The sequence below is a fragment of the Fukomys damarensis genome, unplaced genomic scaffold (genome assembly GCF_012274545.1).
Source record: "Fukomys damarensis isolate Sample0158 unplaced genomic scaffold, DMR_v1.0_HiC HiC_scaffold_14, whole genome shotgun sequence".
NCBI classification, from domain to species: Eukaryota; Metazoa; Chordata; class Mammalia; order Rodentia; family Bathyergidae; genus Fukomys; species Fukomys damarensis.
The window spans coordinates 28,847,184-28,859,066 of NW_022900926.1; the positions used below are offsets into that span (position 1 = coordinate 28,847,184).

At 43.7% G+C, this 11,883-nt stretch overlaps 1 protein-coding gene across 1 annotated transcript in view; it reads right to left on the reverse strand.

Moving 5' to 3' along the window:
- Positions 1–11,883, reverse strand: part of Tiam2 (TIAM Rac1 associated GEF 2) — a 129,537-nt gene that overhangs the window by 8,509 nt on the left and 109,145 nt on the right. Inside the window, exons 16-19 of the mRNA XM_033763161.1 lie at positions 5,580–5,759; positions 3,016–3,084; positions 2,353–2,478; positions 1,431–1,539 (exon numbers count right to left, since the gene is read on the reverse strand). Coding sequence (XP_033619052.1) covers positions 1,431–1,539; positions 2,353–2,478; positions 3,016–3,084; positions 5,580–5,759 — 484 coding nt within the window. The remainder of the gene's footprint in view (positions 1–1,430; positions 1,540–2,352; positions 2,479–3,015; positions 3,085–5,579; positions 5,760–11,883) is intronic.

The following is an 11,883-nucleotide window of genomic DNA, read 5'->3' on the forward strand; positions in this document are numbered from 1 at the left end:
GGGGGAAAAAAAAAAAAAAAAAAAAAAAAGTGAGTTTAAAACAATTCTTAAAGCCACAGAACATTTCCAGACCCTAAGCCATAGCCTACAAAGACAGTTATACAGCATAATGGCCAGTGTTTCTCCCACTGGCTTCACTAGCACTGTTTGTGCTTATCCTGTATAGAAAAGCAGTTATCATTTTTCCTTTGAAATTAGTTAAATAAGCCCTGAAGCCTTCTCCAGTTTCAAGTAGACTAAATTATTACCTCAGGGTTGCAGTTCCTTTCTTGTAAGTATGACATTAGAACCCTTCTGTCAATGAGAACTGCCTTTCTGTTCAGTGCATGAGTCCCATGAAGGATTCACACAGGAATCCAGGTACATTTAGTATAGGTACCAAGAACACACCAGTTGCCACTTTGGATTCAACCAGTTGGTGCTAGTTGACCAGCTGTTTGGAATGCAACTAATTTGAATGAAGATATTTAAGGTTCTGTGTCAAGAGCAAAAGCTACAGCATCTAGAAGGACAGTGATGGCGAACCCTTTAGAGCTTTCAAAGATGATAAATAGCCTATTGCGGCACGTGTGCTATAGTTTTGCCACCACTGATCTAGTCCACACAGTACCATTTTGGGACATGCCTGCCAAACCAAGTCAATAATGAAATAATCCTTCATCTTTATGAAAAAGGAGTTACAGAGCATTGAATGCTCTTATTTTACTGTAGACTATAAGATGTTTGTGGGACAAAATGCCAGTGGAGTTAGGCCTTTGTTTAAAGTGTCTAGAGAAGATGGATTTTGTCTGGGTCTTATTGATTACAACCATTCCAAGACTCCATTTTTAAAACTGGGGGTTTCTGGGATACCCTGAAATTTTGCCTTTAAACCAAGTGGCAAAGCCACATCAGTGGAAATGGTTAAACACTCCAAGAGTCAGGAAAAAACCTCTCCATACCCTTCATGACAATGCAGAAAGGATCCCAGAACCAGCCTCTGAAGAAACAAGTTCTTCCTAGATTCACCAAAGAGAATTTAATTTTAGCTAACACATCCTGTGGGTTTCATGGCGGTAGTTTGTAGTAGCTTCTGGGATTTAAGAACAGAGTTGACAAAACAAGAACAAAAACTTATAGCATCCATTTCTTTCTACCACACACAAGGACTATAGTTGTGAGGTTTTAAAGAATGGAATGCAGAGAGAAAAAGAGTTCAAATGCAATTTAACAGCAAAGCAATGCATGACAAAGAGGCGTCTCTGTTCTTAGGGACACCTGTTCACTATTATCAATAAATTGAAAATATTATCTTTGACTTGTCACTTTCAAGGTCAAAAAATGGAGCCTATCTGTTCAAATTGCATTTATCCATACTGTTAAATATGAATTGCCCTTTATTAACAGTTAACAAACCAAAAAGCAAAGTTATAAAGGTACAAACAACTCACCTCGCTCAAGAACCTTCTGTACTTTAATATGGTTGGCACAGAACCCACTGTACAGTTTAAAATGGTCCGCATAATAGAGGAAAGAGCCTCCAAGGGAAAATAGCAACTTCTAGAAGGGAAGTAGAGAAAGTCAAATCGGACACAGTTTACTCAGTATGCAATGTGCCTGGTCCATCCGTCAGATGGCACAACACTAATGCTTTAGGTGTCATAAAGAAAGTAAGCCCAGGACCACTCCATTCACTCAGCAGATGGAGGTCAGCCCGTGCATCCCCACAGTGGACCTTCAGCTTGATGGGAAAAATTCCTGGCAACACAGCCTTCTGATCCAGTGTTCAATCATGGCACAAAAAATGCTAAGATTAGATAGATAGACAGACAGACACAGACAGACAGACAGATCTGGAAAGGTGGGCTACGTAGATCCCAAGAGTGAACTAATAGAGCCAACTCTTGATTACTTGGGATGAATGGTGCTCATTGTATACCTCCTGACCCTTTCCACCACTTTCTGCCTTCTTGTCCCTGGAGGGGCTTCCTGGCAGCCGTGGCACTAACACTGACACCTCGCAGAAAAGAAGCCTCTATCAAGTCATCTGTAAACTAATCTCTGCCCTAGCCTCCCAGGTGTGCAGTAGGTGCTGTTGTTTCAGCAGTAATTGCCCTAGACATCCTTCTAGAAAGATGAACAAAGAGCACATGTAGGGTCAGCAGCCAGGTGACTCCATAGAGGTAGAGCTGCCCAGACTTCTGACTGCCAGAAGCAACTACTCTAGGAGAAAAAAAAATGTAGGCTCCTCTTACCACCTGCTAGGGGAAAAAGTACAAACACTAAATTTATCTTGACAAGGAACAGTTTCTTTTTCAAGGAAAAATTTGTGCCATGCACACCTCTTTTTGCTTTAAGTATAAAAATACTTACTCTAAACTGCGAGGGAGTTTCCAGTATATCAAAGTCAGAGGAGGCTGAGATTCCATCCTCCAGAGTCTCCAGAAACACCTTCTGAAACTCCAGCATCTCTGGCAAGCTTCCAAAGAGGGACTCCATCTAGGTGAAGGGTGGAGTTTGAGAAGTGTTAGCCAGGACAAGCTAGAGGCCTGCTAATTCTCAGGCCCACACATCAACCAAAGGAAGCATTCCCAGGATCAAGGCAGAGGCAAACCCTTGACAGAAGAGTGTATAATTTGTATGTAGAGAGACTATAAATGCTACAATTTGTTTTTTCTGCCATAACTTTTCAAGTGGATATAAAACTCCTGGAATTCAAGTCAGGAAAGATAGAAACCAGCAGAAAACAAAAAAATGAATACTTGTGATTTAATATTAAAAATGCACACACTGAGAAGTATTTTGGCCATACTTCCTCCCTACACAAAAGATCATGACCATCCAGCCTTTTCACTTCTGCCACTGAGCTCATGCAACAGAGGCCACATATGGAGACACATGGGGGACTTTCTGAAGAACCTGAGTCTCGGTTGTTCCTTTGAAATCGGTGTATATAGTTCCTAGGAGGTGTGCTAAAAAGCAAACAGACACTGGCCTGGCAAAGGGTCAACAAACAGATAAAAAGTGAATATTTACCTCGTCTTGGGTAAGGAAAGTCTCATTCTGAAGTGGCTCCAGGTATAATTCAAAGAGACAACTCAGATCCTGAAAGAAGAGATTCTTTTATACTTAAATCTCTAAAGTACCCAAGAGAGCCCAGTAGCCCTGACAGCAGCTCCCAATTAGTAATGATGAAGTTGGTCTTGTTGAAATTCTTGACCCTAGAAGTGATTGTTTTTGCTCCCCTAATACAAAGGTTAACACACATTAGCACCATCATCTGAGCTCTGCATATCCCCTTACTGCTCTATCACACACTCTGCTTAGAGGCTCTCTGCCAAACAGGCTGCCTCCAGACCATGGAGCCCTCATTTCTCTATAAGAGAAGTGAAATGTGGCCAGGTTTAGTACCGCTGTCAGGTGTGACCACGGCAGCTGGGGATCAGGCTTCTGCCCCTGCACAGTGACGGCTCTAGCATGGATCTGGGAGGGACAGCGCAAGATTGAGGAGCTCTTCAACTCTGGGCTTCACACACCAGCGAATTTCAAACTCCCATGTTCCAATGCAAGAAAAGGCCTCTGAAGATTAGCAGTCATGTTTAAAATCTAAGCCATAATTGGGGCCCTCGTCAAGTGGGCTCTAGCAGCACAGCAGAGTGGGGATTCACTGCATTTATAAAATCCACTCAAGTTTTCCAATTTATTAATTTGAAGCCAAGACCAATTTAATTTAGTGATAGAAATATAATTTAGAGACAGAAAAGATTTCTCTTTCATGTTTCATTTATTATGAAGAACTCTGAGTCCTAAAATCCTAGACATGCCTGAGTAGAAGTCAGCTACACAGACTCCCCCATTTTACAAGGTTCAAATCTAAGACCCAGAGAGCTGCACAAAGCCCAGAGCACTCTGAGACTCTTCATGGTGTTGGTCCTGAAAGCAAAGCCAGGCCCGTGATGCTGATGGGTTTGCAACTATAGAAACTTCCCGCCCTCACCACATTCCACAACAGCCTGAGATGTGAGAAGTCGCTCAATACAATCTCGGGGAACACACAAATGTTGCAAATTTCAAGGAGCATGCGGGGATCCAGGTTAAAGAATGACAAGGAAAATTCTGTGTTAAATAACAACATCAGAATTTTAAAAACAGTGGGGAGTGTGTGAATCATAGTGGGCATCCAGTGTGGTTATTTCTACAGACAGTGGCAATGCGGCAGTCACTCCCATCCAGGCCAGTGCCGGCCATTCAGAGGACTTACTGCACAGCAAGAGCAGATCGCACTGCGCTGGGGGTGACAGAGCCACGAAGCCAGAGGCCCTACGAAGACAAAGTGCAGGTTTCTTGCAGAGAAGTGAGTGGTTCGTCGTGTCTGCTTGACCACAACATCCACCTCAATATGCTACTAACCTCACACTGAAATAACCTTCCTAGTGCAGTGTGGCCTCACAGGAAGGCAGAAATCCATGAGGACAAAAGGGACTTGGGTCCTACTTTCAACCCTGCTCCTAACTCTACCTACAAGGGCTCCATGACTTTTCCCAAAATATCAGAAGGGCTCTGAAGTCTCGAAAACATTCACAGCTCACAGAGCCACTTGGACAAAGGTCACTGTGGATACATGCTGAACTCCCTGGTGGCCACTTCATCTCTCTACACTGGACCCAAGGGAAGACATGATGGAAAATGAAACTGAAATGTTGTCTCTCCTATTGACTTTTCTTTCTCCTCTATAGTCCAAAGGAAGGAAGGAGCTTCGGCTAAGACCTTTGGTAATGTCCAGGGAAACAGCAATAATATGACTGAAAGGAGAAGTTCTTGTATGTCCTGTGGAGAAAGAAAGTACTAGCCACATTTGTGCCAACCTGAACTCCTGGAATGAACACCTCACTCCTGGAAGAACGGGGCCAGATGGAAAGGTTGCCCCACATGCACCCAAAGGTGCAAAGCCAGGCCTGGAATCTCAGCGGCTGCCTGTGCCATGCTGTTCCAGTAACTGACAAAATGAGTTTACAGTAGCTCCAGAGCTTCAAGCAAGTACCTAAACAGCTCTGCTTTCCCAGGCTCCTCTGTTCATAACTGGAGATAAAGAGAATTCTCCGAGTACTCAAGATACTCAGAAGGTATGCCTTTATCGTGGTATGAGAACATTCTTGTGTGATGACCAAGAGGCCCACATGTGGGCCTCTGTTCTGCGCAGTGACTCCCATGGGCAGGGATGGCCTGGGGTCTGCCTGGGCTCTGGGGCTGGTATTCAGCCACTTGTATACAGATTGCTCCTTAGTCCTTGTCACCTAAAGTGATCTCTAGTCTCTTTTACTAAAGCAGTACAGACTCCTTCCCACAGATTGCAAATGACAAACTAGAACATTTATTTCCATAGTGAGAGCTACCTTGGTAACAAAATGAGTCAAGAATCTGAATTTTTTTTCTGGGTCCTCTCAGCTCTTTCATTCTCTCACTCTTCCCTCCCTGATGCTTCAAGGAACAGGTGTCTACTTTGTAATTGGCAGATGTCTGGGACAGAGGTGATCTGAGGCCTCTGCTAGTACGCAACTCAATGTCCGCGAGAGGAGCGCATGCCCAGCACTTCCCATTACCTTCACATAAGACTTCTCCGTGTCCACAAGCTCCTGGATGACCTTCCGGAGGCGGTCTGCATCAGAGAGGTGGCGGGCCAGAGGCCTCGGAGGAGGGTCCTGACTCTCCCTGGGTCCTTCCATACTCTTGGTCTGGGTGTCGTTAAAGCCCCTACACAGTGTGGTGATCTGTTCAGCACTCTGAGAAATAACAAGAGGTTAAAAGTAACAATCAAGTCACTCAGCATTAGTATCAACAGGCCACCAAAGACACCAAGCACCTCCATCTGTGCCTGGCACTCACTCTGCAGTCTCACAGAGACCTGGGTCAAGGGCAAGCAGTTTCATTCATCTCGCACCACTCTGGCTATCATTTGAGTCCAGTGTGGAAAACGGTGCCTAAACAATATTTAGGATTTTCGCAAATAACATAATCCAGTGTCACAATCGCTGGGATCAGAGAGGCAAGGCCTGGCTAACCATCTGCAGTGAAGCTAAGGTTGCTCTGAAATCAAGGCATAGAATTTCCTGAGAGCACACACAGGAAACAGCCTTACTGAGTTCACTCTGTACCTCAACATTAGGCCTAAGCAGCTTTCTGTCTCCCAGCCAGCCAGCCTAGGAGACTCAGGGATGGTGAGGCAACACAGCAACCTTAGGGTAGCTTGATGCCTGAGTTAGGCCAACTTGTGCCAAGCACAGAATTATAAGTGCAGAAAGGCTTGATCTGGTACATGTGCTGGGGATGGAGTGAAGACCAGGACAGAAAAGAGAAAGAGAAGGTCCTTAGCCTAAAAGGGTGCAGAGCGTGACGGACAGTACAGGCAGAGCAGCAGATGGCACGAGTTGCTGGGTGAATGTGAGAAGAGAGGCGAGGCCAGCCCTGTGGGAAACCTTCACAGAAGAGGGGTTAAAAGCAGGGTCTTAGCAGTGAGTAACCACGGGAAGGCTTAGGGAGCATGGGCCAAGAGAACATTCATTCCAGGTAGTGAGGACAAAAATCACCCAGATTAAGGGACAAGGAGGAGCAGAAATATCGAGGGGTGGAGGCACTAAAACTTTGGATGCAAGTTCCTAATCAGATCTGAGCACTGTATGATTATGTTTTCTTGAATAGAACCATTTGTGTGTGCTGGCAGCTTAAATTCTCGAATGTCTCCTCCTGTGTGCTTCTGCAGTTCCCAGAGCACCTCCACACTGCATTCCAAGTACTGTGGCATTTTCTCTTTCCATCCTGCCCACATCCATCTCCACCCCATCTTACCACTTTCTGTGTCTTTCTTTGACATCGCTTCACATGCCCAGCTTGGTGTTCATTTCATCTCTCTTACATTGTTCAACAAAGAACAGCATGGCCCCAATATAAGTGACTAATACCTACAATATCTGGCAACTTTGTGTGTCAACTAAAATGGCCCTTTCTTCATTTTAGATGTCTTCATGCCTGGCCTTGGTCCATTACTCTGTGGGGTAAAAAGATGAACTCATCTTTGCTTGGGTATTTCAGAACACAGTCAACTGATACAAGTATGCTGGTCCACCATGGTGGCCTGACATATGCTTTTGATAGAGCTGGCACATGACAAAGTGAATGCCACAAAGCAACCCAGGCTACTCTGACCCACCTGCCTTTTCTGTTCTACCTCCACCTCAACAGTGTCCTAATACAATGAAAATACAGTCAGGATGAAAGCTCAACACTTAGCTTCTAACTTTCAATCAATTTGATGGGCACCAATTACAGGCTTATTCTGTCTTCAAATAACTAGAAGATAGTTCCTATCCACAAAAAGACTCCCAAAGCTGGAAACACCTCAGTACAGTCTAAGGTAGTCTGGAAGCCCACACAAGCCTGGGTGGAACAAATGGAAAGTGTAAGGCAACAAAGATAGAAGCGCCACTTTGGAATGGGTTGCCAAGGCAGGCTTCAGAAAAGTAGTGGCTTGTAATGTGGTCCCAACAGGAGCCTGGTCCAAGGGAGAACCAGAGAACAGCCCAAACTTGCAGTGGGAAAGTGGGCTGAGTAATACACAGAACCTGGCTCCTTGGAGAGAACTACTTCTCTCTCATCTTGTGAAGAATCGTGATGCACAAGTTAGATCAAGTGGGTAGCAGGTACTAAGCCTCCAACTACACACACAGACATATAAAGTATAAAATAATTTGTTTCCAAAACAGCTCAAAGTCACAAATAAGTACTAATGATTCTCCTTGGACATACATATTTTCTACTTATTTTTCTTTTTAAATGTGAACACATGCATATTTCTGCCAATGCCTGTCAGGAGACATGTATTTCAGGGTAAAATTTCCAACAGGGGGGGTGGATTTTAAGGCATCAACGAGAATGCAACTTGATTATTCAAAATGTCTAGTGTATATTACAACCAAATTGGATGCTTCATTTTTTTGAACTTCAACACCGTTTAGTGATTCGAGAGCCTATTGGCACAGAGAACAATGCAGTAAAAAGATGCCATCTCTTCCCTTTCAGGACATGAGCCTCTGGGGGAACACAAAGAAATGTAACCGTGACCACCTGAATCCTGCCTAACAGTGAGCCTCAATGCTAGCTTCATGTTAGCTTTGCTGGGGGCTTTCAGAAACACTGTGCTGAGACCAAGTGAATCAGAAAACCTGGGACCCTATAAAGGGTGTTTTTAAAAACCTTCCCAAGTGATGCCAATGTATGAGCTGAAGAGAACAGCTGGTCTACCCCTCAGGACAGCCACATCTGCTTGGGTCTCCTGTCTCGCATCTGCACAGGAGGGGAGGCCACAAAAAAGATGTGCGGAATGAGGGCATGAGGTAGGAGAAAGGAGACAGAATCACATCCTGACCCTGGGGTTATGGCTTGGCCCTTAATTTACTGCTAAAAGAGCCCATGATAATAATACTCAGACTCTAAAACTCCCTTTTGAAATCTATCCTGGGATTTGCACAAGCTCAGACAATTTAATTTTGCAATCCTGAAAACAAAGTTTCCAGGGCTGTGGAAGCTATATTAAGCTTGCATACATTGTGTAAAAGAGGATTTGACAAAATGCACCATAAGTTAAGTGGCATCTGGTAAGCTTACAGCTTTGCCTTGCTGGGATGTCAAAAATCACACCTAGCAGTACAGTTGTTAAAATAACGAGATGCAAAAAATAAAGAATCTTGCCACTTTAGAAAATGAAAATTCATTTAAAAGCCATGTCTGCTTCTGAAATTGTTCAATATTAAAGCTACTTTTCAAGGTACTGCAGTTAAGTGCTCAAGTGCTGCAGAGACACCTTTTGCACATTTAACAGTTTGGCTGTGAGCATTACCTCAGATCAGAAGGAGGCAGGACTCTTAAACGAAGAGAGTACAGATGTGTTCTGCAAACCCACATGTGAAAGAGGCACCTGGGTGGTTATGTTGCAGCTCCTCTGTTCTCAGTGATGGTTAGAAACAGTGACCTTCTAACAGTGGATTCGGTGTGGAGTTCATAGCACTTTCTAGGAATAGCAAGGACTTCTGAGTTGTCAATGTCCTTATTTGTGAAAAAGCATCAGTGGTGTCGATCCCATCAAACATCTCAAACTGCTATTGGTTCTGGAGCAAAGGAAAGATAACGCGTCGAGAAACTGCTCTCCACCAAGTATATGGACACTGCCACAGAACTCAGAACATTTTTGTCTTTCCTGTGTCTCACTGAGGCTTTCCAGCAGATAGGGCAGGGAGGCTTGGAGAGAACCTTCATGGCATGAGACCCCTCTCTTCTCTACCTATCCACATAGCCCTGGCCACTCTTCAGTATCCCGCAGAGCACAGGCAAAGCAGGCTCGCCTCTCTGGGTACTCCTGTCCACCGTGAAGGTTCTCCTTGCCCCAGTGTTCTAGGGTACATCCAGAGAGCTGACACAGACACCCACACAGACGGCAGGGAAATCAGTTAGGCTAATCCCATGCAGTCTAAGGATCCTTCAGAGGAGAAACACGAGCCCACTGAAGTATGGGCCTCTGATTTGTGTTTGTCCATTTGCAGCATTTAACACTGAGATCTTCAGTTCATTGTGGGCTTCACCATCTTTAAGAGGGCACAAATATTTTCTTTAAAGATTCATTAAAAAGATTAAACAAAAACATTTTTCCTAAACTATCCGAAAAAGCTGTTATATTGGCCCCTGCCCAGGTTTTTTTTTTTTTTTTCCTTTCAGGTTTTTAAGATTACACAAAAGTTGATTCCTACTTGACAATGATTTCATCTTATTTATAAAGGAAGAGTGGCTCACTTAGGAACAGATGTTTAAGCACAGTTATTTTTGTTTTTGTTTCAATACTTGGATAAAGACACCTTCTGGCTCTATATAAAGAGGTTGAACTGGGTCTGTTTTCAAGGAACCCATAAAGCTATTAAGGGTAACTCAGAAACTGCTTAGCATGATCAGGCCCCTCGAGCCAGGGCCTCTGGAGGAAGGCAGGGACAGAGTCTTTTCAAGCCAAATTCTGAGTCGCTCCCTAAACCTCCTAACCTAGATTCAGCACAATCCTTTTCAGCAGAAAAAGCACCACAACAATCTCCTCTTCACTTAAATTTATAAAATTTGTCCCCCTGATCACAACAGCTTTGATATTTACTTTGCTCCTAGTTGGAGACATCACCGCTGGAGGCCGTTCCATTTTCCTGTGGGCTTTGAAACCCTTAAAAAAACAATTACTGGGGGAAAAGTTCATTATATTATCCAGAGTTACTTCAAAACTATGAATGAGGTTTCACAGCTGATGCGTAAAATGCTGGTGCTGATCGGAAGGCCTCCACCTCATAGGAGCTGAGCTCTGTCCCATTCCTCCCGCCTAGTGTGCAACAAAGCCCTCAGGCAGGGTCCCAGTACCGCAAGCTTTGTCAAAGGCATCTGTTTATAACAATGGAGCTCAAAAGCATGTCGAGCCTACGAAAAGGGGCTTAAAAGTGCTCCATAACTTGGGATAATGTTTCACATGGAAACACCTAAACAACATTTTCAGTGTGTTATACTTTCGAGATCCCAGTTTAAGAACAACAATGTTAACTTTGAGGAAAATTAGTAACGGGCTTAACCAACAAAGAGACCTAAGGAACACTGTCCTACTGTTGGATTAAACTGATCAAGTCACAAGTGTTCTATCTCTTGGCACATTCCTGGCTGCTACCCACGGACGCCTACCCCTCCACCATGCTAAACCACTGGCCTGGACCAAGACCAAGTCTGCATAATGTCCACAGACACTCACCAAACCAGAATATCAGCCAGAAGAATTAGGCTTCTGCTACCTCGACTACCACTAAAAGAGAATACCGAAAAAACTGAAACTACATTTTAGGCCTAGGGTAAATGGCCAATAATCCTGAAGGATGATCCTGCCCTGGCAGGGTTAACATTCATAAGCTTGTGTTCTTATATACCGAAAACTAAAAAAAAAAAAAAATTATCAGTTCACTTTCTGGAAACCAGGAGGAGGCTGCATTTCTAATTAATCTCAAAGAGCAACTACAGTGTCAGCTGTCATATTCCAGCAAATTAGTTAAGTCAGAAATGCTCCCTTTAGGGGAAAAAAAGACTAAAAAGTCAAAGGACTCTTTCTCAACTTGCTCTGAACTTCATTGAAGTCATTGCTAACTTACAAACAGATCTACTTTTATCCCCAAATGTTATTGGCAGACTGAATCTCAAAGGGCCACAAAGTTAGGTTAAGCAACTTCTCCAGCAAGACTAAGGGGCAGAAATAGGACCTGGCTCTGAGTTGAGTTCTAGTTTCAGCTGCCCTGGGCCATCCAGCTACAGCCCAGCCAGATCTCCAGCGCTACCTGAGGGATTCTCCAAGGCAGGGACAGGAGGGGAAAAAGGGGAGAGGGTAGTATGTCATCAGCACCTTGGCTGGGAGAAGGCAGGAAACACATTCAAGATGATCAGTGATATTTATGTTTGGGGAGCAAATCATTTGACTTGTAGTAAAAACTCCAGTGAAATAGGATGAGATTTTTATATTTATCAAAGAGGTACAAAAAGAATGAAGAAACACTCCCCACCAAAAGCCTCACATTCTTCATTTTCTAGTCCAGACAGCTCTATTTCCAAAGGTTACACTAGGCAAAATGAGAAGGCAACTGAAAGTAAACATTAAGCTAAATAACTTCTGGCACAAAATACAATGAGATACATTGCATGATACCTGATTGGTAACTTATAACCGCAGTGACCAATGACAGAAGAGACTGACATCTACTGACCAAAAAAAGGACACAATGTATGAGAAAGGGAAGGAAATAGGTCTCTGTTTTGAAGTAACTTTTTATGTATAATTTCCTATACATCGATATG